Genomic DNA, 27,075 nt, shown 5'->3' with positions numbered 1-27,075 from the left:
CTCCCCCCTTCTCCTCCTCCCACTCCCCTGTTGCTAACCCTCCATGTGATCTCCATTTCTGTGGTTCTGTTCCTGTTCTAGTTGTTTGATTAAAATGTTTTTTTAGGTGTGGTTAATAATTGTGAGTTTGCTGTCATTTTACATGATTTTGATATTTTCTTAGATAAGTCCCTTTAACATATTCCAAGTCATGAAAGGCAGGGACCTACATCTAAGATTGCTCTATCCAGCAAAGCTATTGTTTAGAATGGAAGGACAGAAAAGGTGCTTCTCAGACAAGGTCAGGTTCAAGTTCATCATCACCAAGTCCTGTTTTTATAATTTAATCTGAGAGAGGAAGGGAGACAGACCCCCATCAGTTGCCTTCCATACGCACCCCAACTGGGGACCAAACCCACAACCCAGGCCTGTGCCTCTCTACCAGGGATCGAACCCAGACCAGTGGAACCACCACCGGCAGGGCCTTTCCTGTCTCATCTAAGTGGCCGGCGCCCTCCCCTCAGGCTGCCAGGCAGCTCCTCCCGCCCTCACCACCAGACCACAGGCCGGGGAGACGCAGCGGCCAGGACAGGGCCACGGGCTCCCCGAAGTCCAGCACGGAGGTGCGCCGGGCCACCTGCCGATGGCACGTGTGACAGCGGCCCTGGGAGCAACCGTTTCTTCCACACACTTGCCTCGGGGTGGAAACCGTGCCGAGGTCTCCACGGACCTGCGGGGGCTCCCGAGCGGTGCAAGGGCTGCACCAGTACGGCCCACGTGACGACTGTGCGCTGGGACGCCCCACGCTCACCGGCGACACCCCACTGTCCCGGCTGCCCGCTCCCCGCGGCCAGGGGGTGCCGCCCGGCCCAGGAGTGGCCCGTGTCCTGAAAAGCGGTTTAAAGTGAGTCCGTTACGGCACGTTTGTGTAACGTCTCGGTAAAGATACACCTGTCTGCACAAGGGTTGCTCATTGAATCTGAAAGTGTTTATTGCGTTCTATTTTTGGTGGAAAGACGTAAATACGCGTACTTAGCACAGCCCGGCACACGCGGGGCGGAGCCGAAAGAAGCCCCGCCCCTCGCGTCCGGGAGGCGGGGCCACCGCTGCTCAGTCCAGAGGCAGGTCGCGCGCTCAGGCCGCGGTCCACGGTCGTCAATTTTCTCCTTTCAGCGTGGGCAGCAGCTCACCGTTTTCTTTCAGCTCCTGAGAAGAAAGAAAAGAGCAGCGTATGTGTGTCCGAGTAGAAAACAACCTAATTCAGACGCGTATGGGTCCGAGACCCCAGGGAAACCCTCCAACCAAACACGTGGCCGTACGAACAGCCCCCCTGGCCGCAGTCGGGCCCCAACACTAAGGGAAGGGCATCTGAAAGCAGCGGGCTGTTCGGCTCGCGTGCACGGCGCTGGGGCAGAACGGCAAAGCCTCCCACGCGGGCTGGAGCAAGAACCGGGGAAGACAGTCCGAGAGAGGGGCAGAACCCCCCAGCCCAGGCCGCTGTCCCTACCCCCCTGGAAAGTGGCCGAGTGGATGCGTGAATGTGGGCGTGGAGCCCAGAAACCGTGGGAAAGATGCAGCGGTTCAGGGGGGTTCCTGTGCGGTCTTTCACAAAACACGGGCACAGCCGTCCGGCCTGACGCGCAACAAGAAAAGCGACGCTCTCTAGTCTCAGAGAAGCACCCGACGGGACGCCCAGGCCAGGTCCGCACGCATGGACCGGAGCACCGCCCCAAGGGCTCAGCCAGCCCTCGGGCTGTCCTGGTACTTGCTCCCCACGAGAGGCCCCGCTGCACCCAGGCCCCACAGCAGACACAACTGGGCGGGCCAGCGGTGCCCTGGCAGAAGGCGGACATGCGGACTTCCCCACTCTGAGGTCCCAGACCACTCACCCACCTACTCCCATGTGTCCCCTCCTAGTGACAGCAGGTGGCTTCTCGCAGGCTGACGCATGAAAGCAGTGTACTGGCCCAGCGCCAAGTCCTTCGGACAAGGCAGTTTAAGAGGTGACCTGCGCCACACACTGTCCCCAGACACTGCAGGAGGCAGCTGCCCATCATCCAGTGGCAAGTTTCTCCACCCACGCGGCTCCCGACTTGCTCATTCGTTCAGCCGGTCACCCGTTTGGCAGAAAAGGCACCCGGATGGCTCCCAGAGGCCAGCCAGGGGACACTGTCCGCACGGCCCTGGAATTTCCACGGCACAGCAGGCGAAGAGCCCGGCTCTGCGCGAGACGGCCCCGTGCGCCCGAGCTGTTCCCAGGCACCCCCTCGAAGAACCCGTCTCCGAGCACATGCGTTCTCGGCAGGTGAGCAGGGAGTCCCAGGGCAACGGCCCTCACACACCTGCAGAGAAGCTGCCTGTGCCAGGCAGCTGTGGGAGTTAATGGGACTGATCGATCGCCTCTCCCCGTGATTAGCAACGGCCAGGGCTCAGGCCACAGAGCACCGAGGCGAGACGGCAGGGGAGGGTTTGCGTGTGTGTGTGTGTTACAAAAGTGAAAATATGTAAAAAATAACAAACGCAGATCTATTTTTGTTACTTTGGGGCTATTTGAAAGCTACAACCCTAAATTAAACCTATTTCCCACCAGGAAAAGGCCTAGAAAAACGCCTCCCTGGCTGTCCTGAAAAGCGCAACTCGGTGCCAGGAGCCGGCGGGAGGCAGGTGCAGCAGGAAGCCCGCACACGCAGCCTCCGCGCTCCTGGGCCGGCGCGGATGAACCCGCACCCGCTGAGCTGCCCTCACTCGGCCCGCTGGCCTCTCCCCACGCGATGGAGGGCGGGTCTGGACATCTCTCCTCCCACCTCACTGGACACAGCGCTACCGACGATCTGCTTCCTGCTCAGAAGGGCTGAGACTGGACCCTGAGAAGTCCCGGCCACGTGCCAGCTGGCGCTGCTCTCCACCGGCCCACGCCCAGCTTGAGCCTGTCCCACACCCACGCTGCCACCCCCTCCTGTGCCGTGACAGCAGCCGGCGGGGGTGGTCCGCTGGCCTCCGCGGCTCCGGGCCGGGCAGTCAAGTCTGGTGCCACATGTGCCATCACATGGGGGCACCCTCGATCCCGCACTCGAGTTCCAGAAGAAGAGAGAAGAGTCGCGCCACTGACAGCCCCGTGAGAGTCCTACAAACCCAGGGAGGAAACGAACCCTCGAAGACGGGAGGGCACGGCTCCTCCCTCCCCAAACACGCTCGCCCTGGAGGGGCTCACCCACGGTCTGGCTCCAGGGCACCGGGGGCGGGTTCGGGGAGGACCTCACGCCTTCCGGCCTCTGTCCTTGAGGAAACTGAGTCAGGAAGCTCGGGCCTCCTGCTGTGACTGCTGTCCCCGCGGGCACGGAGTGAGGCAGGCGGAGGAGCCCCAGGAGCAGGGCTGCAGCGACCGCGCTGCCCCAACTGCAGAGGCGCAGGGCAGCTCCGGGCGGCAGCCGGAGCCCTGGGCAGGGAACTCCCCGACGGAGTACCCCGCGGACGCGGGGCGCAGAGTAACTGTGGACCCCAGGAGGCCACTCACGCAGCAGAGACGGGCTGAGGGAGAGCTGGAAACATGCAGGGCAGCGCGGCCAGAGCAGCGTGGGGGAGTCCAACAGAACCGGGACGTGGCCACAACGCCGCACCGAGTGGGGGCCTCCCTCGGCGGTGGGGCTGCTCCCAGGGGGTCGGCCAGGGGTCGGGAGAGGCCCCTCGTGAGAGGGGGACCGACCACCTTGGGGGACGGTGAGGACAGCTGGACACAGCAGCGGCAGTGAGAATGGCCAGACGGGGTGGCCCCAGACATGGCAACACCGGCGTAGAAGTGACCGGACAGGCGGCCGGAAGAGCCGGCAGCAAGGACCGCCCGGAGGCCCACGCAGAAGGGCCCCTCGGGCGCTGGGCGCACCGGGACCCACCTTGACGATGTCCAGGCCTCCGACGAGCTCCCCTCTCACGTAGAGCTGAGGGTACGTGGGCCAGTTGGAGAAGGCCTTCAGCCCCTGGCGGACCTGCGGAGACAGCGGGCCCTGACGCCTTCCCGCCGGGCCGAGCGACGGACAGACAGACAGAGGGCGGACAGACGGGACTCACCTCCTCATCCTCCAGGATGTCGAACGTCTCATAGTCGACTCTGGAAAAAGGAAACACGTTTCAACCAGAAATTCAGCTTTAAACAAAAACTATAAAGCCCGCTTTGTGTTTTAAAAATGACCAAGAATAGTGACTAAACCACTTGGGCAGTAACAAGACTCACTGCAGAGCACGGGGTGCCCCACACCACCAACGGGTCGTGCTGCCCGTGTGCACCCAGCGCCACCGCACGGGGCGGGAAAGTCACCGAGGGGTCAGGGCGCCCGACTGGGACCCGGTCGGCGCGCAGTCCCGGAGGCTGGCCTCCGAAGGGCCACGCACAACCCAGAGCCGCCCGCCTTGGGAGACCATGTGTCCGGCGCCCCGGCCACGGGACCATCATGGGGCAGAAACCGCCCAGAAACAAGATCAGCAGCAAGAACCAAAGACTACACGTTCGAAAGACCAAAACGCATTTTCTAAAGAAGGGCCCACACAGGGTCGGGCTCCGTCCTGATGAGCCGAGGGAGGTGGCTCTCCAGGCCAGGCCGTCATCTGTCACGAGACCCCAACAGCTCCTTGTACAGGGGCCAATCACACCTCAGCATGCACCTGGGACTCCGCCCCTCACGGCGAGTGGCTTGGGGGCCAGAGCAGAGGAGGGAGCAGAAGCCAGGGCTTCTTCCCCCACGTGCTCAGGTGAGTTCCAGCTACAGACCCGCAGAGGCCCACGGGTGGGTGTGGGGGGCGGGCCGCGGGGCACTCTCTCCCAAAGAAGCCCCAGCCCCAGGGAGCCGGCACCCTGCCCCTCCTGGGCTCACAGATGGGGACACACAGCGGGCAGGGAGACGCCCCCAGCATGGGAGCTGGCACAGGCCCAGTGTCCTGGCCTCACAGCCTGGTCGATGTGCCCCAGGGGACAGGCTGGGGCCAGGGAGGAGCGCACTGTGCGTCACCGGGGAGCAGTGCAGAGGGAAGACAAAGGGGCCGTAAAGATTACGACCAGACCGAGCCAGCCTGTCCCCGTCCGCAGCAGAGCGAACAGGCGCAGGCCGGACCCTGCCGAACAATAACCCGACCGGCTCCGCTCTGTAAAATGTCACCATCGCATGAAGGGATCCGTCGTTTTACGTCCCCGGGGCTGTGTCTGCACCTGTGCTGTTCACCTGGCCGCTCCCAGCCCTGCCGGAGCGCCGGAGCACTCTGAGAACCACGTTCCTGCAACTTCACGGGGCCGCACAGTCTGTGCAAAGCCGCAGCTTGAACACTGACCACGGGAAATGGCCGTTGAGAAACAGGACATGAGACACGGGTGGACACACGTGGCGAAGCCCCCAGAACGAGCGCCGACCACACCCACGTCTGGGACCTGTCGGTTTTGTAAACTGAGGGGCAAGTGACACAGACACGGGCCTTTGTTTTCAGGCACAGAAACCGCTCAGCTCGTCCCTGGGCGGCTCGTCCCCGGGCAGATGAAAGCAAGGGCCCGGCGTTTAATCCCCTGCTCACACCCAGAGCGTCGACCTGGGAGGTGCCCCGAGTCAGCTTTGTGGGCCGTTTAGACCCTGGAGTGTGTGTTTGGGGTGAACGAGAAACCTGGAATTCACTTGTCCTAAGACACCGTCATGCCTAGAGAAAGGACAGTTACTAACTTCCCTTTGGAACATAGACAAACGGTTACTTCATTGTCACCAGGTGTCTGACATGGGCCAGAAAAGGCTCACACCATAGACTGAAAGTGCTCAGGGAGCAGAACCGCAGGGTGAACAGAAACACGTGGACACAGACCGGAACCCGAATCTGCACTACGCCACTTGAAGACAATCTCCACTCACCCGGTGCTGTTTAGTATTTCCAGAATCTGTTTGCTGAACCCGCACTTGGCTTCCTAAAATCAGAAAAGGAGAGTGAGGCTCTGCTCCCCTGACCCCAGTAGCCTGTGAGCTGCGGCTGAGCCGGCCGGGGCCCTGTTCCCGGCTGCAGCTGCGCAGGAAGACTCGGCACCAGGCAAACATCTGCACGGCGCAGACCTAGCAGTTCTGTTCCCAAACGAATGAGTACTTCCTGGGCTTCCAGAAAAGCTGTCTGGAGAATAAAAATAATCACCGGAGGGGGGAAGGAGGCTTTCTCAGTACTGGGGACCACCTGCTTCTCCTGCCCCGCTTCAGTAAACAAAGGGACCAAAGAAGCCGGACCCAGGCCCCAACCCGATGACCACAAGGGAGCCTGAGTCCAGGGAGCCCCGAGAACCGCCCGGTTACAGGGGGGCGGCCTGACGGCAGGGGCCACAGGACGGAGCTGAGTATGGAGGGGGAGTCCGCCCTGTCCGTGGCCCCTAACCCCTTGGGTGCAGTCCCTGTGAGAACCCAATGAACACCAAGACCCTCTTTTCAGAGAAGCGGAGAACGCAGTCATAGAAAAGGGGAAAAAGCACGCCCAGCAGCCCCACTCACCCACTGGCCCACCTCTGCGCACACGGGAGGCAGCAGGGCTCTGCCCACGGGGACACTCCCACGGGGACCCCAGATCCGCCAGGCTGCCCGCGCTCGGGCAGCGCAGTGGGCAGAGCCTGCGGTCACGGGCAGCGGCCCAGACCCAGCGAGGCGTGAATGGCACCGACCAGTCCGCCGGCCAGTCTGGTGGCAGCAAGAGCACCCGGGGGATGCCGGGACACAGGTGACTGTCCGTTCCTCATGGGTACCTCGAGGGCCCCGCCCCTTCCTGACCCCTGGGCCTCGTGGGCAAATGCCGCGAGCGTCCCCTCGCCGCAGGTGCTGCCGCCAGGGAGCCACTGAGTCCCCTACCTGCCTGCTTCCCTTCATGAACAGCATCACGGGGGCTTTCCTCGTCAGGGCGGTGAGCCTGCGGAGAGAAGAATCGGCGTGAGGCCACTCCGCTGGGTGAGCAGACGACACCCAGGCCCTGCCTCCAGGCAGCGCACACGGGAGGGACGGAGGCTGGGCTGGCAGACTGGGCGGCACCACGAGCAAATGCACCTCCCTCCACGCCCCTCCCCCCACAGACGGTGGAGGAGACGCAGCCGCCGTGAGACCCGAGGCGGCTTGTTAAGGCCACTGCGGTGTCAGCCGTCAGCTCAGGGACGGGAGTGGGACCTCACAGCCGGAAGCCCCAACACTGGACGGCCCGCGGGGGCCACACTTCCGAAGACACTCTGGTTTAAGCTTCCCCACCGATTCATGCCGATGGCGATACGATTCCTTCATGGCCCTGCTGGCTGAAGGCTGGAACTCTGCCGAGATGGACCGTCTAAAAGCCGCCAGACGCCCTTCAGGAAATGGGTGCGGCAGGCCCCGCAGCCCCGGACCCGCCCCGACCGGTGCCCGCTGCCATCTGGAGAGGCAGGGGGAGGCCGCAGGGGCGACACAGCAGTGGCCTGGGGCCGAGGGGCCTGGCAGCGGCAGACAGTGGGACCCGAGGGGGCAACACAGGCGGCCCAGGGCCATGCTAGGAGCAGGGCCCGTGACCACACCTGGACTTCGTGCCAGCTGGGCCCTGCTCCGAAACGCAGAGGTGACTGAGCCTGGATGTCCCCCAGCAGGGCCCCCCCCCACAGTCACCACGTAGACACAAAGCACCTCCAGCCCAATCAGGCCCCCAGCTGGCATGTCCTGCGGAAGGCACACGGCATGAGGACTGCCGTGGAGTGTGAGACTCGTCCCTACCCTGACGGAGAAAGGCAGCAAACACCGACAGTCACGGAATGTTTCTGAAACAGGGGTGGACTCTTATTTAAACACCCACCTTTCCTCTAACTTGGGGGCTTTGGGGCAGATGGTACCCAGTTCTCCCGATGCTTCCAGCTCCTGAAACAGACACGGGTGCGGGTCACAGAAACTCGCATCAGGAGGGGTTTCCTGGCCACGCCGCCGCGCCGAGTCTGGGCACAGCCCTCCCACCAGAACAGCCGCACGCTGGCGCAGGCAGAGGCTCACAGGAACGTACGTGTGAGGCCTGCGACAGCACGCACGAACCCGCGTTCCAACTGCGGATGCCCCGCCCCATGGGACGCCCTCCCCGGGCCAGTCCGACCTTCACGATGTCCAGTCCGCCCACGAGCTCGCCGGAGACGTAGAGCTGGGGGTAGGTGGGCCAGTTGGAGTGGGCTTTGAGGCCCTGGCGGACTTCTTCGTCCGAGAAGACGTCAAAACTGCTGAACTGGATGTTGTGTGTGTTGAGAATCTGCACCATCTGCTTGCTGAAACCTGTGCAGAGCAGAGGAAAGTGAACGACCCCCCCTCCCGCCGGCACTCGCACCGCCCTGCGTCCAGAGGATCGTACCCACGGACCCACGTCACCGGCGGTGGAGTAACCAGGGCCCAACAGTCCTAGGGAGAGAACTAACTCCAACTAACGGACTCCATCGGATAACGCCGCACCTGATGCCGAACCACACCCCGTGCTCAGGCGTGGTGGTTTAACTCTTTAATACACTTGTGAGTTTTTACGTGTGTGTGTACCAGGTACACTTTTTTGTCACAAACAGTACTGGACAAAAGGCAGAGTCCTCTGGCCCAGGACTGGGACCCACCCACGCAGGGGACGCACAGGCAAGCCCAGGTCAGGGGCGGGCACGCCAGCACACTGAGCTTCCGTGCTGCCGTCCCTGCCGTGGTCCTGGGCTGTCAGGGAACGGGGCACAGCGTGTTCTTTCTCATCTGCTGCCAGAGCTGGGCGGCTCCTTGTAGAGCAGCCCGCACCCCCCAGAGTGCATTACAGGGTCTCCCCCGCAGTGTAGGGGCCCCCGTGTTCCCTGGTTTTGTTACCCTTCAGCGACACACTTTGGTCTGTTCTGGGACTGAAGACTGAGTGTGAGTGTCCGCCTGGCACAAACCGGTTAGTGCCCACTGAAGAGAGGGTGGTTTTCTCTCCCTAAGCCTGTCCCCCGACGGACCCGGCAGGCCCTGCCGCCCACTCTCCCCACCCACCACGCCCCGCCCCACTCTCCCTGGCAAAGGGCCATCAGGAAAGAACCTGCCTTTCAGACCCCGAGTTCCTGCACAGTGAACAGCGTCAGCAATTCTTGTGAAGGACATCAAACCACAAAGTGCAGTGAGCGACCACTCCCAGAACAGGCCACCCCCCACGCCACGCGGATGCGTGCATGGGCGCCACCCACCCCGCCTGCGGCGTCCGGATCGCTCACAGCAGGGAGTGCGCAGCCAAGGCTGCCCTCCTGCCGCTATTCATCCTGCCCCACCGTCCCCCCACTCACACTGCGAACACGCCCTCCCCCGCCCCCGCCGCCCTCAGGACTCGGACGCGGAGCTCTCCCTGCACCTGGGATCCACCAGACCACAGCTAAGGCACAGGCGCCGAGGTCGTTCTGCTGCCCACCTACCACCACACTTTCAGACCATACAACACACCTCTTTCAGAGGAAAACAGGAAATGAAATTTCAAAGCAAACGTAAAATATTTAATAACATGTCACCAATGCAGATGTAAACAGAGCTCAAGGGCAGCACTGACGACCGTCGTCCCTCCCAATGGGGGCGGGGCGGGGCGTCCTACAGTCCGAAACCAGGGTGGTCCTCCCCCCTGCCCGCGCCAGAGAGAGGCCTGCACCGTGGCTCTGGGCAGCGGCAAGTGGATGGAGAGACTGACCGGTGGGGCCGCATCTTTAAGGGTTAAAGTGGCAGACTGGCAGTGTTATGCTTAAGAATAAACAGTGAGAAAGCTTCATTCTAGTGACGAGACATTCACACTTCTAAGGAAAACCCGTGCTCGAAGTGACGACACTTAGGGCAGGAAAACCTGTTTAACACCCACAGAGCCGCTCTGTCTCCGAGGTCATGTCCGCTCATGACCGAAGCTGTGACCCACGGCCCCAGCCGCCAGCAGCGGGGCCTGCAGAGCCCACGGAACCGGCAGTGTCTCTGCGTCTGGCGCAGAGTGAAGCCCGACGTGGGGCTCGAGCAGCAGGGGACAGGTCTGTGCTGTGGCTCAGGCGCCCTCTGCTCCGCTACCAGCTTTGTTAACTACAACAGGTAAGAGAGTTCCCCAAAACTTCATCGACCTGCAGCTTCGAGGGTTTGCTGTCCCGCCTGAAAAGACGAGCATCTCAGTGCGTGTCTGACGCCTTCCCAGAGCGCACGGGCCCGTCCGGCCGTCTGGCCCTCCCGAGGAGCCTGGCCTGAGGACACTCCGGCCTTCGGTCCTGGAGCCCCGTGGTCCCCCTCAGGTCACCCCTGCAGCTCTGTGGGCGGGGCCCCGGGGAGGGGAGGGCGACAGGCACTGCCCTGTGCAGGGGCTGGGCCAAGTCCACGGAGACCCCGGGCAGACCCTGACACGGCCTCCCTGTTCCCGACGCGACAGGTGAGTGCCGCTCCCATCTGCCGAGGGACAGAATGTGTGTGTCGGGGGCCCCAACCTGTGAAAGGCGAGCGTCTCCCCCCTGCAGCACGGCCGTCACTCACACAGAGGAGGCTCCGCCCACACTCACTGCTAGCACGTCGGCAGGACAGCACAGCAGTCCGCCCTGAACAGGCTCGGGGAGGGGAGCTGGGCGCGTTCCCGGAGGGAGTGGCCGAGAGAGGGTCTGGGTCCCGCGTGCACACCACAGGGCGGACGGCCGTGGCATCAGAGACCATCTCACCAGAGGAACCTCGTCACCACCCGTGACAGAAAGATGCGCTGTGACAGAGCCAAACGTCGGGAGCCAGAAAAGCCAACTGAAGCAGTTACGGCGCCCGAAACACGGGGGGAATTTAGGGGGGACCCTCTGTGACTGTCTGACCACCCGCTGCCCCTGGGACTGATGCGTCGGATGCTACCTGTGATTGAACAGCAGAGATGTTTTCAGTGCAGCTATAAAAATCACAAAAACTAAAATGCACGGAGTATTTTGTATGGAGTGAAACTGTTAAATCCTTTGTATCTAAAAATCTTTTAATTCCCTAATTAGGTTTTTTGTTATCTAAATATCTACAATATTGTGGTTTCAGACTGCTCTGAAGTGTTTTACAGCTTCTCTGCTTATTCTAAAATGGCCATAAACACAGCATAAATTCAGTCCGATGAAATAAAAGGTAAGCAGGAAAATGGTTATTTCCAAGTGTCAGGCAACCCATTTGAATAACCACACAGCTGAACGGAAGGGATGGCCAAGAAGGGCTCCCACCCCCGCCCCACCAAGCAAGAGGCCAAGGCACAGGAAGGCGTCTGACTTGCGCCCGGTCAATCGAGGGACAAGGGGACAGAGCGGGCCGCAGCCACTGCCCGCCCCGCCCAGCCCAGGGGCCCCGGGACACCTGCCCAGCTTCACTCAGACCAGCTGCCAGCTTCACTGTCACCCCCAAAGACCGGAGACCGGTGCTGTCTGACCGCAGAGAGGTGGACGGGTCCGGCCTCCCCGTCCCTGTCCCACGGGGTCGCCCCCTGACCGCCGGCGCCACCACACCCCAGACGCGGTGACTGGACTGGCGCTCTCAGTCCCGTTACTGCTGCCGCACGAGGTCCAGAGGCGATGTTCAGGCCGGAGGGCAGAAAGTGCGCAGGTGCAGCCCCGTCAGAGACAAGGCGCCACGCCCCGGCGCCAGCTGTGAACTGGGGACAGGCTGGGTCAGCCTCCCATCCCGGGCAGCAGGCCGCCCGCCCGCCCGCCACGGCCGTCCTGGCAGAACTGAGAGATAAAGGAATGATTGGTAATCTTCACGATGGCCTCACCATGAAGCTCTGTTTTTAAACTAGACTTTTTCACAATGTAATATGCAATTTGCTAAGCATGCAGGGAAGAGTTCGCCATTAAATTTCTCTGGAAGCTTGGCAACTTCCATCGTACCACCCCGGACACGTGGCGGTCCTATCAGGGCCCCCTCAGTGGTGCCATCCCACCTCCGCACGGTCCCTCCCGTGAGGCTGGGCCACGTGCTCTCAGAGCCTTGGCGACGCCGTCAGGGCATTCAGAGCTCTGCTGCACAGCATGACCCGTGAAAGGAACATGCACGAATGCAGTCCTGGAGGGGCCGAGCAACTGCACACCTACGGACAGAATTACAAAGCACCCACGTGGCTCAGGGAACAAGAGCGACTGTAAGCCACAGAGCTGGGAATCTTTCAATGGCCAGGAGCCCCCGGCTGGCGGTGAGAGGGTGAGCGGCAGTCCCGTCAAGACTGGTCTGGGCCCAGGAGGGTGGGGCGGCTGTAACCCACACTGAGCCGGAGCCCACTCCAGTCCCGGCTGGGCTCCCAGGAGGCCGGGCGAGGTGCTGCGCGCACCCTTGGGTACCTGGGTCTGCCACGAGGAGCCTGAGGCAGGTGGCTTCTAAGACGCCTTCCGGTGCCAACCCCCCGAGTCTTCAGTGCACACTGGTGCACGTCACCGAGTCTCTGCCGCCCCTGGGGCTGCTGGCCCCCAACGTCCTGGTGGTGCATAAGCACAGCGCCCGCACCCCGGACGGCCCCCGAACCCCGCGACCTCGCTGCGACAGCAGCGTCTCACCGCAGCGCGGCTCCTGCGGGGTCCCCTTCATGAACAGCATGCAGGGGGCGGCGTGCGTCAGCTTCTTCAGGCGGACCCCGAGGTCTTCTGTGGGGTGCTCACTCCCACTGGCAGGGAAGGAGCCCACCGAGGCGTGCCGCTGGACTTTTTTGGTCAGTTCTGGGGCGTGTGCGCCATCTAACCGGTCGATTTTCTGAGAATTCTGAAGGTAAAGAACTCATTTAGAACACGCGTGGCATCCCTCACTGCCCCCACGTTCTGGGCCCCCAGCACGAACAAGTGCACACGCCCACACCTCTAGCCAAGCTTTAGAGGGTGAGCGCTGTTATTGGAAACTTAAAAAATCTGACCATCAGCTGCCTGCTTCTCGGGTTTAGAAATGATTAACTGTTCTCTCTGTTCGTTTTTTTCCCCTTTTTGGGGACATCGTAGGAAAACACCTGTACGTGTTCAAATAGCAAATCCCACCAAGGCGCCGGTGTTTTTAAAGCCCATGGTTCTGAAGTCAATGATACAATGACGCCCCTGTGAGACTCACCGGGTTGGCGGTAAACACGAGAACATCTCACACTCAAACCAGACCCCAGGCCAATGTCCCACAAAAAGAACTTCCTACCCTGGAAGGGATGAAGCCTTCGCTAAGTAGGAGTAACATGTCAGGGGACCACAGGGACAGTCGGGCGTGCCCTACGGCACAGACCTGCTCCGCGGCCTGGAAGAGCCACACCAGAGCCGGGCCGACACCCCACTGTGTCCAGAGGCAGCCCCGCCACCGCCTTCTGACCGGAGGGCCAGTGTTCTGGGTGTACGGCGCGTGTCCGCACTTTTCCCTGCACCGAGGAGCCCCAGTTCCGGCTGCTGGGACCCCTATCTCGGTCACTTGGCCAGGACCCCGGACGAGCAAACACTACGGCTACGAGGAGGAGGGGCAAAGCCAAGAAGGTGCGGGGGTCAGGGCAGGGGTCATGGAACCGAACAGAAACCCCGCGGCCCAGCACAGCAGCCGTCTGGTGCTTGAGTCCTACCTTGAAGAACAGGAAGGTGGGGACAGAACTGATCTCGTGTTTTTCAGACACTTCGGGAACAGCTTCCGCTTCCAACTGGAAAAGAGAGAAGTGAAGCTTGGTCTCGGAAGGGGCTTTTGCGGGACTGCAGTCCGCACCGTGTTGTTCGGACCGTGAGACCAACTCCCCCCGCCCCAAATTTGGCAGGAATAATGGTGGTTAGTGCTGCTGTTGAGTTCTGTTTATGTGCACATGGTGACATATTATGTTATGAAATATTTCACCACATTTCTTGCTTCAGAATTTTTTTCCCGATCTTCCTCTAAAACCCAGGTGCATCTTATGGTCCAAAGAACGTGGTGACTCGGTTTCCTGGGCATCGCCCCTCCAAGCAGCTGATGTTTTGAGGAGTGTGGTACCGAGTCCACGGTACACCCACGTTTGGCTGAGGCCCCCCGGGCTGGTACATCGCCCCTCCAGGCCGCAGGGCCGACACGGGCTCAGAGGTGTTTATTTTGTCGTGTGTTTCAGAAGACGCCTGGAGGCTCTGAGTAAAACTTTCAGTGCACTAGTGACCTCGCACGACGATGTGCGGCCCCTGCTGCACGGGGGTCCACAGACCAGCGGTCTTGGCTACATCACGACCGCAGCGCCCTCCTCTGACCACGGCGACTCTCGCCCATTTGCTCTGCTGACTGATTCCCAGAGACAGGGCACCGTGACTGGCGGCTGCAGCCCACAGACGATTATAAAGCAAAAGGAAGTGTTTCTTCAATAAACCACTGACGCCCGACGGATTTCACTTTTAACTCCCGTAAGGCTGCTGGACATGGACAGACGCCTGCGTGGTCCCTGTGCCTGTGGGAGCGCACGCGGCCCGAGATGACTGCCTGTGTCCGGGGCCCCACCTGCAAACGCTGCGCTGTGGCCTCTGAGACACAGCCTGGCGCACACTGAGGGACGGTCCCCCGCAACAAGAACACGACCACCGTAGGCTGGTGACGTGGGACTGTACGGACCGTGTGTTTGAGAAAAGCTGAGACACACGGCATCTTTCCCTCAGAGGGCTGTCACTGTGGGCTAGACTTTTAAACCGATAAAACTCTGCATCCACATTACACCTGCAGAAAATGAAAATTACTATTTTTTCTCATTTTTTATTAACGTTTGAACATAGTTGTCTCCATCTGCCCAGGAAATAAAATTACTGAGAAATTGTATTGTTTAAAGTTCTTAAGATGCAGACGCTCTGCTTCTCCAAGCGGGAAAGGCGCCCCGGCCCAGGCGCAGCCCTGGCTGCCGGCGCCCCCACTCAGGCCAGCCCGGCCCCATCCGGCGCCCGCACCCAGGCCCTCTGGGGCTCTCACTGCCGTCACGCTCCCTCCTCTAGAACGCCTTTGAAACCGCACTTTTAATCAGGTTCACTGGCCGTGCACTTAAGTGACAAAGCCGTGTCCACTGCAGACCCACGTCCAGCAGCAGGGAACGAGAGCGAGGAGAAGGCCGGGCCATGGGAGGGACTCTCAGCCGGGGCTCGGGGGCTGTGCGGTCTGAGCCGCCTGCTCCCCCTCCCGTCCCACAGTCACCCCGGGGAGCGGCCCGGGCCGACAAGGAAGCTGTCTTCTGTCCTGTGACTGACGGCCACTGACAGTCCCACACACTGGGCTAGACTCAGTACAGAGAGCCCCCTTTGGGACCACCGGATTCTAACAGAAAAGTTAAACAAACCCGGAGGAGGCGACGTGGACTGAAAACAAGGTGTGGCCTCAGCTCAGAGCCCTGCGGGCGGCGCCCTCACTCCTAACACCAGAGGCCCGCATGCCTTGGAAGCGGGCGCTCCCTGCACTGCTGCTGCCCTGGGGGTGGGGGCGGTTCGCCACAGACCCCCCCTTCGGGACGCACACATGCCCCTGGGCGTCCCTGTAGAAGCCGGACGGCCCCCTGCGAGCCTCCCTCCCTGAGCCACAGGAGCCACAGCAGTGGAGACGGGCGGCCCTCGTGAGCACGGCCAGGAGAAGTGATGGGGTGCAGCCGCTGCCCCGAACCCCAGGGCGCCCCGAGTCCGAAACACTCGCAGCAGCAGAACTCTTTGGGATCGAGCTTGTTGAACGTGAAAGTGCGTGACGACGATGAACCAAGAAAAGGAATACGTAAGTACCTGACGATGACCCGCACTCAGGAGGGACTGGGGACATCCCTGACAGGCACATCCCTGACGGACACAGGTGCGGCTCAGGGAAGGCCCTGCACACTGGCGAGCTGAGGCGATCATGGCCGAGACAGGCGCGTGGCCCAGCCGCCCACGCACACAGCAGGCGCGGTCCAGAGTGATGTGCTTTCCCCACTGGGGTCAACGTCGCTGCTCCAGCGACCACGAGGGCAGGTGCCGGCCCAAAGGTGGGCTTGTGCCCGGCTTCAGGACCAACCAAACGCGTGCATTTCCAGCATGGAGTCCCCACAGAATGCCTTCAGTGGGGACCACCTGCTTCCTGACCACAACCCTCAGGCCAGAACTGTCCCCACGCATGGGCCCTGGCTGTGGAGAAGGGGACACAGGGCAGGGAGCTGTGATTGCAACAAGGCAAAGCCAGACGTGGGCGTTCTCTCTCTGCAGTCTACTTCCCCCGCCAGGGCCACCACGGCCAGCACGGCACGGCCGGCCGGCTGCATTGCGTGGTCTGGGCCAGGCCAGGCAGGGCTGTGGGTGCTGGCGCGCTTACCCTCACGACAAGAGGCGCTGCCACCGTGCCATCTTTCAGGATGAGCCGGGACCGTGAGCGGCTGGGTGACGGCCGAGTGTCTGACTCCACTAAGCTGTGGAAGGAGGCAGTCTGGCTCGGAGCTGTGATGCCACCTCGCCAAACCCCATGGCCACCCACTGCCGCTCACTCTGCTGACCTTTCAGTGCCATTCAATGAGCGTGACCTTCCGTGGATGCCCTCTGCTCGGCTCTCTTGCCCGCCCTAACTCTAAGACTACTCTCTGGCTTCTCCCTTCGCCTGCCAGGCCAACCTGGCTGCATGCCCCAGGACTTGGATCTGGGCCCGCTTGGCCACTGTTCCCCTGCAGCGGCCTCGTCTAGCCCACAGCCCCGGGTGTCCCCAACACGGTGCCCGGCTGGCACCCAGGCCAGCCTCTCCCCTCGCCTCCAGGCTCGCACTTGGACCCCCCCCAGCTCTCTCCTGCGAAGCCAAGCTTGAGTGACACCCTCGCCTAAGCAAAGCGCCCGCCCGCCCGCCCCCGCCGTGCGCACCCCGCCCTTCATCTGCTCTGTGCACCTGCAGGTCCCCGACTCGGCCGTGACAGTGCTTCCCAACTGCTGTCCACGCCCTCCCTGCCCGAAGTCCCCAGCACCAGCACAGTGCACGGCACGTCCCTGTCCACCAACTGAGTGCCGACGGAGTATCACATGACTAGTGGCTGCTACTCCTGAGCCAAGAGCGGAGTTACTCGCTGGCCGGCAGGGCACCGAGGCTGCAGGCGGAGGAGGGGACGCTCAAACCTAATTCAGGGGCATTCTGTTCAACCCCGTGACATGTGACCAAAAAGAAAAATTTTTCTAAATCAATTCTTCTCGTCACTCAAATATAAATTTCAAAACGGGTATTTAAATGACTGTTTTTGATAACTTCAAGACTTTTGCCAAACTCAGTGTACTGGCAACTAATGAGCTATGTGAGCTGTGCTGTTTCTACTCCGTGACAGGATGAACAAAAACAAAGATATTTTTAAGGCCTAAAAATTCTACTAGGATTTCCTTAGAGGCATTTTTAGAATTGCTAAAAAAATAAGCCTTACTATGCTAACAAACCCTACTATGCTAAATGCCACGGACACCAGACCAGTGGCCGTCTCTGACCCCAAGAACCAGAAATGCTGCTGGCGCCAAACGACACGGCTGGCGGGTGACCTGGGCTCTCCCCACGCTATCCCCAACACATGCACCGCCCAGAGGGTGAGGGTTAAACAGGGGAAGGCCTTCCAGCCAAGATGGAGGCGTTAGGTGGACACACCCTGCCTCCTCACACAACCAAAAGAAGGACAACACCAAATTTAAAAACAAAAAACAACCAGAACTGCCAAAAATCGAACTGTATGGAAGTCTCTGACAACGAAGGAGTTAAAGAAGAAACACTCATCCAGACCTGTAGGAGGGGCGGAGATGGGCAGCCGGGCGGAGAGGACTTGCAGCAAGGTGGCGGAGCAGGCGGTCCCACACTGGCACGCAGATAAACCGGGAGGAACCACCGGGGAGGGAGACAGATGGCGAAACCCAGGGTTTCAGCGGGGAAATAAAACCTCAAAACCTCTGGCTACAAAAACCTGGGGGGGTTGTGGTGGAGGAGAAAGTCCCAGCCTGGCAGGAGAGTTCGTTGGAGAGACCCACAGGGTCCTAGAATATACACAAACCCACCCACCTGGGAATCAGCACTAGAAGGGCCCAGTTTGCTTGTGGGAAGCGGAAGAGGTGACTGAAAGCCAGATGAGACACCAGCAAGTCAACAGCACTGTCCCCTCTCGGACCCTCCCCCATGCGCAGCGTCACAAGGCAGCAATGTGGGCTGCCCCGCCCTGGTGAACACCTAAGGCTCCGCCCCTTACTACGTAGCAGGTGCAACAAGACAAAAAAAGTGGCCCAAATGAAAGAACACTTCAAAGCTCCTGAAAAAAATAAAACTAATTGACAGAGATTGCCAGCCTATCAGATGCAGAGTTCAAACCACGGGTAATCAGAATGCTCTCAGAAATGGTAGAGTATGGTTGCACAACAGAGGAAGAATGAAGGCTATGAAAAGTGAAATAAAGGAAAATGTACAGGGAACCAACAGTGATGGGAAGGAAACCAGGACTCAGATCAAAATGAAGAAACAAGAATTTTAAAAAATGAGTACTGTGGGACAACTTTAAACGTCCCAACATCCAAATCATAAGGGTGCCAGAAGGAGAAGAGGAAAAGCAAGAAATGAAAACTTCTTTGAAAAATTAATGAAGGAAAACTTCCCTAATCTGGCAAAGGAAATAGACTTCCAGGAAGTCCAGGAAGCTCAGAGAAAACCGCAAAATTTGGACTTAAGGAAGCACATGCCAAGGCACATCGTAAGTACATTACCCAAGATTAAAGATAAGGAGAGAATTTTAAAAGCAGCAGAGGAAAGGAGAGAGTTACCTACACAGGAGGGCCCGCGCCCCCGTGCCAGTCAGGGCCGGGGCACCAGCCTCTGACGGACGAGAGCCCCGCCTGCCAGCAGCCCAGTCCGAGGGGCACAGGCCCCTCCCACCGGAGCTGCGTGCTCACCTCCCTCGGTGCCATCTCACCATTTTCTCTCCACAATAAAAAGTGCGAGTGGCCACCAAATTTTCCCATCAAACTATGGGAAACGTCAATTTTCAGGTCACCTACGTCATGATTCTGTAAGTCTAAGTGTCAGATGGACTAATCTCCACATCTCCAATCAAAAATGCCAAACGAAGCCCTGGCTGGTGTAGCTCAGTGGATTGAGCGCAGGCCTGCGAACCAGACAATCCCGGTTTGATTCCCAGTCAGGGCACATACCGGGGTTGCAGGCCGGTTCCCTGCAGGCCAGTTCCCAGCAGGGGACGCATGAAAGGCAACCATACATTGATGTCTCTCTCCCTCTCTCCTTCCCTTCCCGTCTAAAGATAAATAAAATCTTTAAAAAATGCTTTCTAAAAAAAAAATGCCAAACGACCTCGGCCGTTGAAAAACATCCCCCAATTAGGCGCAGCGGCAGCTGAGCAGCAGCGCTCTCCCGGAGGCTCCAGAAAGCTCTGCAGCAGAGAAGTGAGGCACAGTAACTCGAACCTCCTGCCCTGTTCGTGCAGGGATGGCCGAAGGCTGAGCTTGCCAACGCGCCCCCTCCCAGGGGCTCCGCAGCTCCAGCCCCCCAGGCCTCTCAACCGGCCTGCGCCCTCCCCCGGCCTGCGCCCTCCCCGCGCCCAGAGACGCCCAGTGGAGGAAAAGGGCCTCGGAGCGTGGTCCAGAGAGCAACCACTGGCACCTGGCGGCGGGCCCATCACACCGCCCAGCCTGCTGACACTTCTGCACCCGAACACGCAGTCCCGCTGCCAAGTGCCGCACCAAGGTGAGAAGTAATTCTACCGTCACTTTAAATAAATCATTCCGGTGGCAGCTAGGAACAATGTGTCACCTACACCAGTAACACTACACACAGAAAAGCAGGCTCTCGACAATTACCACCACCTTGATTAATCTTATGATTGAAATGTTTAATCATTCATTTCGCTTGTAACCGTTATCTTTTATCGCTGGCCCGCCACGCAGCTTCGGTGTCCCCTCCATTATTCATGAGGGACATTTTAGGGCTACGGTCTAAGGTTACGCTACACATCTCGCTGGAATTTTCAACGCGCCCTTCAACCTGAAGCAGCTCGCGGTCGCCGTCACACTTGCTGCGCCTGCACAAAGAAGCCCTGGGAGGCCCGTGCGGAGTCAGAGCCAGCGCCGACTGGGGGCTCCAGGGCTGACGGGGGGCGTGCCCTCCCCGCCGCCTGTCCCGGCTTTGATTTCTGAGCCACCAGCGGCAGCGCCTCCTGGGCGCAGCTCCAGCACAGGGACGTCGGAGGACCGCCCCCGTCTGCACAGTCCGTCGGTCAGCCCACGCACAAAGTGGCGTGCGAACACGCCGCATTTCGAACTCTATACGTAGGTACATTAGCCAACATGTCTCAGAAACTCATAAATCCCGTGCTAAAAAAATTAAGGCTTTGGGTTTTTGTTTTGAATCCCAAGGACGTGGGCTCCCTTCCTGTGAATTCATTTCTGAGGCTCTCGACTCCTCCTCTGGCCTGGCTGCCCAAACCAACAGGAAGTCCTGTGACCACATGGAACGTGCTGGACCCCGTGAGCACGGTCTCCCGTTCCTGGGGCTCCCCACCCAGGAGAACCCCGGCACACTGCAGGCCCGAGCAGCGCAGGCGCAGACGGCAGGAGAGCCGGCCGCTCCCTCTTCCTCCGCCGGCCGCACGAGACGGCGAGCGCCGCAGCCTCTCCAGCAGGCCCGCCACAGCCCGGGCAGCGGTCTCTCCTTCGTGCCCCGGTTCCTGGCGCCCGGCTCACGCTTTCTTCACTCACTCCCCTTCTCACCCAGCTTTTTCTCGGTGCTATTTCCGACGTGAAGACCATGGTGGCCCTCAGTGCACGGTCTAGTCTGCTCCGCCCACCCCTGTGCCCGTGCTAATGCGTGTGTGCTGAGCGCCACGTCGCGATGCCATCGCCTGTGAGATGTTTGGGAAAAGCAACAGACCCCCGCCACCGACAACAAGCGCACGGATGGGAGCCCTCGCCAGCCCGCCCCACCCGGGCCCCCAGGAACCCCTGCAGGCCGCGGCGCTGGGCGCAAGTACCTTCAGGAAGGAGACCTGCGGGTGCTCTCGGGCCAGCTCCACCATCACGTCGTTCATCTGCGCGCACTGCGGGGCCCACGGCGCCCAGAAGTGGACCACGACCAGGGACCTGCAAAGAGAGCAAGTGCGGCTGAGAAGAGGCGCTCGCTCGGAGAGCGAGCCCGTGCTGACGCCGCCGGTCTCCACAAACGCCCTCAGGAAAGCCGCCTGAGCCCCTTCGGTCCTGCCCGAGTGCCAAGTGCCGCGGCGTGAGACGTGCGCTGACACACGGGGACCTGTGAGGCCTCACAGCCTTTCCCAGGGAGTGTCCGAGTCGCCGGCCGGAGGCCTGACACCTGGCTCACGTGGGCTGGTCCGGATGCCCGCCCACCATCACTGACAGTCCCGCCAACCTCGGTCTCCCGACCCCCAGCAACGGCGGGCCTGGCGCTCACGCACGGCGGCTGCCGCTGTCACTGCAGGTGTCCACTTTGCACCGCGGTGGGTGACGAGGGGGCACAAGCGTTACCATAGGAACAGGAATAAAATGCTGAGAACAAAAGCGCACAAGCAGAAAGTGTACAGAAAACAACTGCTTCTTACAAAGACACACTTCTTACATTACACTACAAAAGGTTTTTAAAAAATAAATAGTATGAACCGGCGGAATAGTGGATTAATAAACTGTTGATGAAATTCTTACATAAAATGATCCTGACAGGGACAATATGTAAGTTTACCCTCATATCCAACTGAAAAACCAGTTTTAGAGAGTTGTAAGTTGAGCCCTGGCCAGTGAATGCAAAGGTCATGGGTTCGGTTCCTGGTCAGGGCGCCTGCCTGGGTTGCCAGCCAGATCCCCAGTTGGGGGCTGGGCCACTGAACGATCGATGTATCCCTCACACACATCCACTGATGTTTCTTTCTCCCTCCCTTCCTCTCTAAAATCTTAAAAAAAAAAAAAGAACTCTAAGTTCCAATATAACCCCACTTCCCCCCAGGAAGTGAGGAAGAAAACGGCCTCAGCACACTGTGGAAAGAGAAACCAAGGAAGGCAACATGGAAGGAAGGTGACACCGGAACACAGTGCGAGTGGGGCAGGAGCCCCCGCCCTGCCTTCCGATGTGGGAGCAAGGGAGGCCCTGGGGCTCAGAGGCAGAGGCGTGGGAGCTGATCATGGGGCAGGGACAGCGTGGCGCAGAGTTTCGGGCTCAGTGACAGAGGGCCAATGTGGCACCAGACACGACTCAGTGCAGAAGCCGCCAGCCGAGAAGAAAGGGAGTCCAACGGGCGGTTCCGGAATCTGCTGATTTGGGAATCAAGAAACTGTCGGCGTCCACGCCACGCTCAACCACAAGGTGGGGTGAGGCCAGAGCCCCGGGCTGCTCGGCAGTCCGGACAGATGGAGGAAAAGGCCCAGGGAGTGGACCAGAGGGACCAGAGGCAGGGCTCAGGGAGAGGGCCTCACCGCAGTGCAGAAGGAAGGCGGGGGGCACCGACCACGGCAGCAGGAGAGGACCACCAGCGATGGGTGTGCCTCCCCCTGGCGGGCGCCGGGCGCACTGCGGTGGGTGGGGCAACTGAAGACGGTGCCAGCGCCTGGAACCTGCTCTTTCCCCGGTCCGGCTGTGCACAGTGAGAACTAAGCAGAGGCCAGGACAGGCTCAAGGGCTGGGGGTTTCAACACAAGGAAATCCGAACAGGTTCTTCTGTGAGCGGACCACGAGCGGGGACTGGGAGAGGCTGAAGAAGACGGGGTGGCTGTGTGTGCAAGGACTCCGAGGCGGCTGGAGAGGGAGGCGCGGAGGGATGGTCGCGGAGCAGAGGGCTCTCCTCTCTGGACCAGAAGCGAAGGGACCACAATGGCAACAGGCAGAGATAAATGCACAGGTGATGGGGGAGGGGCAGAGACAGGGATGATGCTGAGGGGAGGGCTCCCAGGGGGCATGGGGGTGTGGAAAATGGGAGGCCCTAAGGGAAGACCCACTCGAGGCTGGGAAAGACCCTCTGTGGGTCCCAACCCCTGCGTCCTGTTTGCTTCAGCAGAACTGGGCAGTGGCAGAGGCCAGGAGGTGGCCTGGGGCCTGGGTCAGAGGCCCCGTGCCTCCTCCTGCACTGCCTCCACCTGCAGCTGTCAGGGACCCTGCCTCTGAGTCCCGGCTGCTGGGATGCAGGCCAGGGACTGCCCCCCCAGCCCTCGAAATCCCATCACGCGAGCTTCCTGCTCACTCCAGCCGCTGTCATAGAGCCTCTGCTGAGGGCACGAGGGGCCCAAGACCTAAGGCAAGGTGAGATGGAGGAGAGCCCCCGAAAAACCCATGCGAGAATGGTCACAGCAGCCTCGGACACGGAGGCCAAGTCCAAATGCCCGCCCACTGGGAACCTGCGGTGAACTCACACCGAGGATGCTACTCAGCAATAAGAAAGAAACCACCACGGGGATGAGCCACAAAAGGGAGGGGCCTCACACACTCACGGAACAGAATCTGACGGGCACCGAAGACCCGGAGCACGAGAGCCCCTTACACCAAGTCCAGGGGCAGGAAAGTCACACCCACAGCGCAGAGAGCAGGTCGGTGGGGAGGCCTGCGGGGAGGGGCTGCAGGCTCCCTGGGGCTCTCTGTCCGCACCCTCAACCGAGGTCACGCACGTGCATGCGGCTGTCAGAGGGCACCACACCTAATAATTAAGACCTGTGCCTTCTATTACAGTAAGTTATTGCCCCATCTTTCACCAGCTTGAAAAGATATTTAAGATCACAGTATCTAATGATCCAAAGAGCACAGTGAGAGAGCCTGCTAGTTACAGCAAAACTGGAACCCTTTGGAAAAATCTTACACACTTTCGAGTGTCTATCCTAGAAACGTAATTAAAGAGACAAAAGTTTATGTATATGAGTACTTCCCCATTACTTTACAAAGCAAATAAATGTAAAAACTTACAGCACAATGGTATGGTTTTTAAGAAACATGATAAAAATATTATAAAGCCACTGAAATCATGTCAGAGACCTTTTAATAACATGGGACATGATTACATTTTTTTGAGAAATATAATAGGTTACCAAACTTTTGACAGTATGAACTGGCAAGTAAAAAAGAAAAAAACACACACAACTTAAATTCTATCACTAGGACCATGGCCTTAAAGAGTACTTAACTTCTCTTAACCTCCCCGTCTGCACAACAGCAGCAACCAACACCCTGGGATGCAGGGAAGAGCAAGCAAAAATTTACAGGCACTCTGAAAACGTCAAGGAATGATAGTAATGTTCACTGTTACTTTATTCATTCCCAATATTCCCATATGTAGATGCTCAATGTCCACTCTCCCATTAAGTACGTGGTACCTAATATCACCAGGACACACAGCTGAAACAGACAGGGAGCTGCCACCCCTCTTGGGCTGCAAGTCCCAGCGTCCTCTCTGCCTTCGTGGAGCGACACCTGCAGAGCGACACCTGCAGAGCGCACCGGGGAGGACCCTGGAGAAAGAGCAGGTTCCGGGCCTGACCCCTGAGACTGGAAAGTGTTAGCGCTGCATGAATGGTTGCTGCTCTGCCACTGCGGGCGCTCTGCTCCCAGTCACGCCTCTGCGGGCGACACCGGCTGCCATTATTAAACACTATCGTGCTAGACATTTTACAAACAGGCAAAACCTTAGTCACTCAGCAAATGGTTGTTAATACCCCCCATAGAGACCAGCTGAGATTTCAGCAACATGTAAACATGATGCACACGACTAAATAATTTAAGCAAAAAATGCAATTCATATGAAAATTTCAAAGTGAAGAGATTTGGAAAGTGGGCTTTAAATAACTGTATCAATGAATGCTATGTAATGCTCTTCAATGCTTCCATTTTCACAAAAAGCTGCAGAAACGTCTGCCTTCCCAGATGCCCGACACCGTGTCCCACGTGCCCATGGATGCTGGGGCCGAGGGAAAGGTAGTGTTTGTTCTGAGTCACTTCAAGCACATACCAGTGTCGAGAATACATCTAAGTGGTATTTACATTTCAACTTTTACCAGTTGTGACATTTTTAAGGACTTTTGTTCTTAAGAAATGAAACAGAAACAAAAATGTGCAACAAAAAGCAGAACCGCTCACGGGGTTGGGGGCGAGTCCTCACAAGCCTGCCTGTCTCAAGGGGCCACCTTGGACTCGTCACTGGGCTGTCACTGGGCTGTAAAGGCCGGTGGTGGGATGACCCCGACCCCACTTTTTATCAATAAGTGAACGTCGTTCCCCTTTTCTTAAAAAAAAAAAATTTCCCAGACAACCCTAAAATATGCCAAAGGGCTGGGCTGGCAACGCCTTTAACTTCATCGCCTCCACCAAGCTCGGCCAACTCCAAGTCTGACAGTAAATTTCACCCTTCCCGCGTTGGAGAGGCAGTGAGTGACCTCCCACCCACCACCTGCAAGGTCCCTGCAGCTGCTCTGCTGTGTCTCTTCGAAACGCCGCTGCGCTTGGACCAGTCGCCGGCGCATCCTGCCGGTGAGCACCGCGCAGCCACCGCAACTCTAAGGGCCGACGAACGGAGCTCCCGCGTCGGGCCACGTGCATTACATGCATCGCCCCCCTGAAGCCCCCAACCCCAAGGAGGGCCCTGCTCCAATCCTCCTCGAGGCCCGGATGTGAACTTGCCCGGAGGTTACCTGGCTGGTCCGGCTGCACTGGGCACGGCTCCCAGGCCACCGACGCCGGACCTCCCTCCCCCGTCACCCACCAGTCTCCCCGCAGAGAGCCGCCCAGTCCTGGGACGGAGGACCCTACGAACCCCACCAAGCCAGATGTGGTGGGCACCACGGAGCCCGGACTTATGGGCACTCGGGCAGTCCGGTCCCTCTGTGTCCCCACGCCGTCCCTAGGCAGCCCTGTCCGTGTCCTTCCCAAGGGCGACAAGCACGTGCCCCCCGCGGCACGGACCCCAGCAGGCAGCCCTTCCCGAGGTCGGAGACGCGGGGGGCAGCGGTCTCCGCGCCCTTCTCGGCCCCAGGCTGGGTAACCCCGCCATGGCGCCCGGGGTGCGGGGCCGGGCGGGAGGGTAGGGGGCCGGGCCTGGGAGCGCCCGGCGGTCGCGGTCGGGCCGGGGCTGGGGTCGAGCCCCCCTCTTCCGCCAGTGCCAGGATCCAGGGCCCGGAGGCTGTGCCCCCCGCCGCTGCCCACGAGGCCCCTGCCGCTTCTGCCGTGCCCCTCACGCCCGCCGCCCCGCTCACTTGGCTCTGAGGCGCAGCAGCTCCTCAAACTGTGGGGCTGAGCCGACATCCAGCACCTCCACGGCCGCCATGCTGCTACCGCCGCCAGACAGGAGCAATCGAGCGCAGGCGGGGCGGGGCCAACGGCGGCTGCGCGAGAGAGCCCCGCCTCCTGCCCCGGTCTGCGCAGGCGCCAACCAAGACCGGCCCTTCCCCACCCCACCCCCAGCCAGGGGCGGGGCTTCGAGCCAAGTTAGTTTGCAGCACCTGCGGGTTCTAGCGTCGGGGACTCCGGGCTTCGCACCCACCAAGCAACTCCCACAGCGGCTAGGACAGGGTGTGCGTGTAATGGTAGTGTCGGTGAAGGCAGCGAGTACATGCTTGTGCATAACGAGCCGAAACTTTAAAGCGGAATGACACCAACGTGGAGTGGAGCGAGAGGTCAGGGACGGGGAGGGTGCGCGTCTCCAAGCTCAACACTAACCGGGGCCTGCGGGACCCCAACCTGCGCCACCGTCTGTGAGACCACTTGCGCCGGCGGTGCCACCCCTGAGCGCTGACCCACCTCCCCGCTCACTGGGACTTCACCGTGACTTCAGAGCAGCACTGCCTGGGCTGGGGCCTTTCCTCGCTCCCTTGCCACGCCCGGGTGTTGACTCTCCCGCCTGCTGTGTCCTTTCCCCTTCTCATGCCCCCCACTCTCTCTCAGGCCCAGTCCTCTCGTCCATGTCCTGAGTGTCCACAGGCGAGCCCCTCTGATCCGCTTTAGGGAGAGGGCGTCTCCTGTCCGAGGTCCTCAAACTGCATCCGCCTCCCCTGCAAAGGGCCCTCTCCCCCGCCTCCCGTAGCTTCCTTCTCACTGAAGTCACACCCCCACCCTGGCGCGACCTCCCTCTCTAACAGGGCGCCCGTGCTGCTTCCGCCTTGTATCTCCTTACCTACTACATGCTTGTCTCCTCCAGCCCAGTTCTCAAGGGCAGGAACTGTGTCCAAGGGGCCTTCGAGAGCGCCAGGGGCACCAT

The 27,075-nt window shown here is 60.0% G+C and overlaps 1 protein-coding gene across 1 annotated transcript; it reads right to left on the bottom strand.

The window, feature by feature from the left end:
- Positions 1-945: 945 nt before the first annotated feature.
- Positions 946-27,075, bottom strand: GLRX3 (glutaredoxin 3). The gene is made up of 12 exons (XM_037159158.2): positions 26,996-27,075; positions 26,075-26,203; positions 20,875-20,983; positions 13,510-13,584; positions 12,485-12,686; positions 8,074-8,246; positions 7,786-7,847; positions 6,828-6,885; positions 5,859-5,911; positions 4,045-4,084; positions 3,870-3,962; positions 946-1,185 (listed from the first exon to the last, which is right to left on the bottom strand). The coding sequence occupies exons 1-12, from the start codon at positions 27,073-27,075 to the stop codon at positions 1,135-1,137; spliced, it is 1,125 nt and encodes a 374-aa protein (XP_037015053.2). The 3' UTR covers positions 946-1,134.

This window comes from Artibeus jamaicensis, unplaced genomic scaffold (assembly GCF_021234435.1).
Source record: "Artibeus jamaicensis isolate MK-2021 breed Jamaican fruit bat unplaced genomic scaffold, CSHL_Jam_final contig_490, whole genome shotgun sequence".
Classification (NCBI taxonomy): Eukaryota; Metazoa; Chordata; class Mammalia; order Chiroptera; family Phyllostomidae; genus Artibeus; species Artibeus jamaicensis.
This window is presented reverse-complemented; position numbering and strand designations above follow the sequence as displayed.

Excerpts from the sequence above, each read along its gene's own strand:
- GLRX3 (XM_037159158.2), bottom strand. The coding sequence starts at position 27,075 with ATGGTGCCCCTGGCGCTCTCGAAGGCCCCTTGGACACAGTTCCTGCCC. Across the intron at positions 12,687-13,509 it reads CCACCTTCCTGTTCTTCAAG|AATTCTCAGAAAATCGACCG; the intron begins GTAGGACTCAAG and ends CTTTACCTTCAG. Across the intron at positions 1,186-3,869 it reads GAGGCCTGGACATCGTCAAG|GAGCTGAAAGAAAACGGTGA; the intron begins GTGGGTCCCGGT and ends CTTTCTTCTCAG.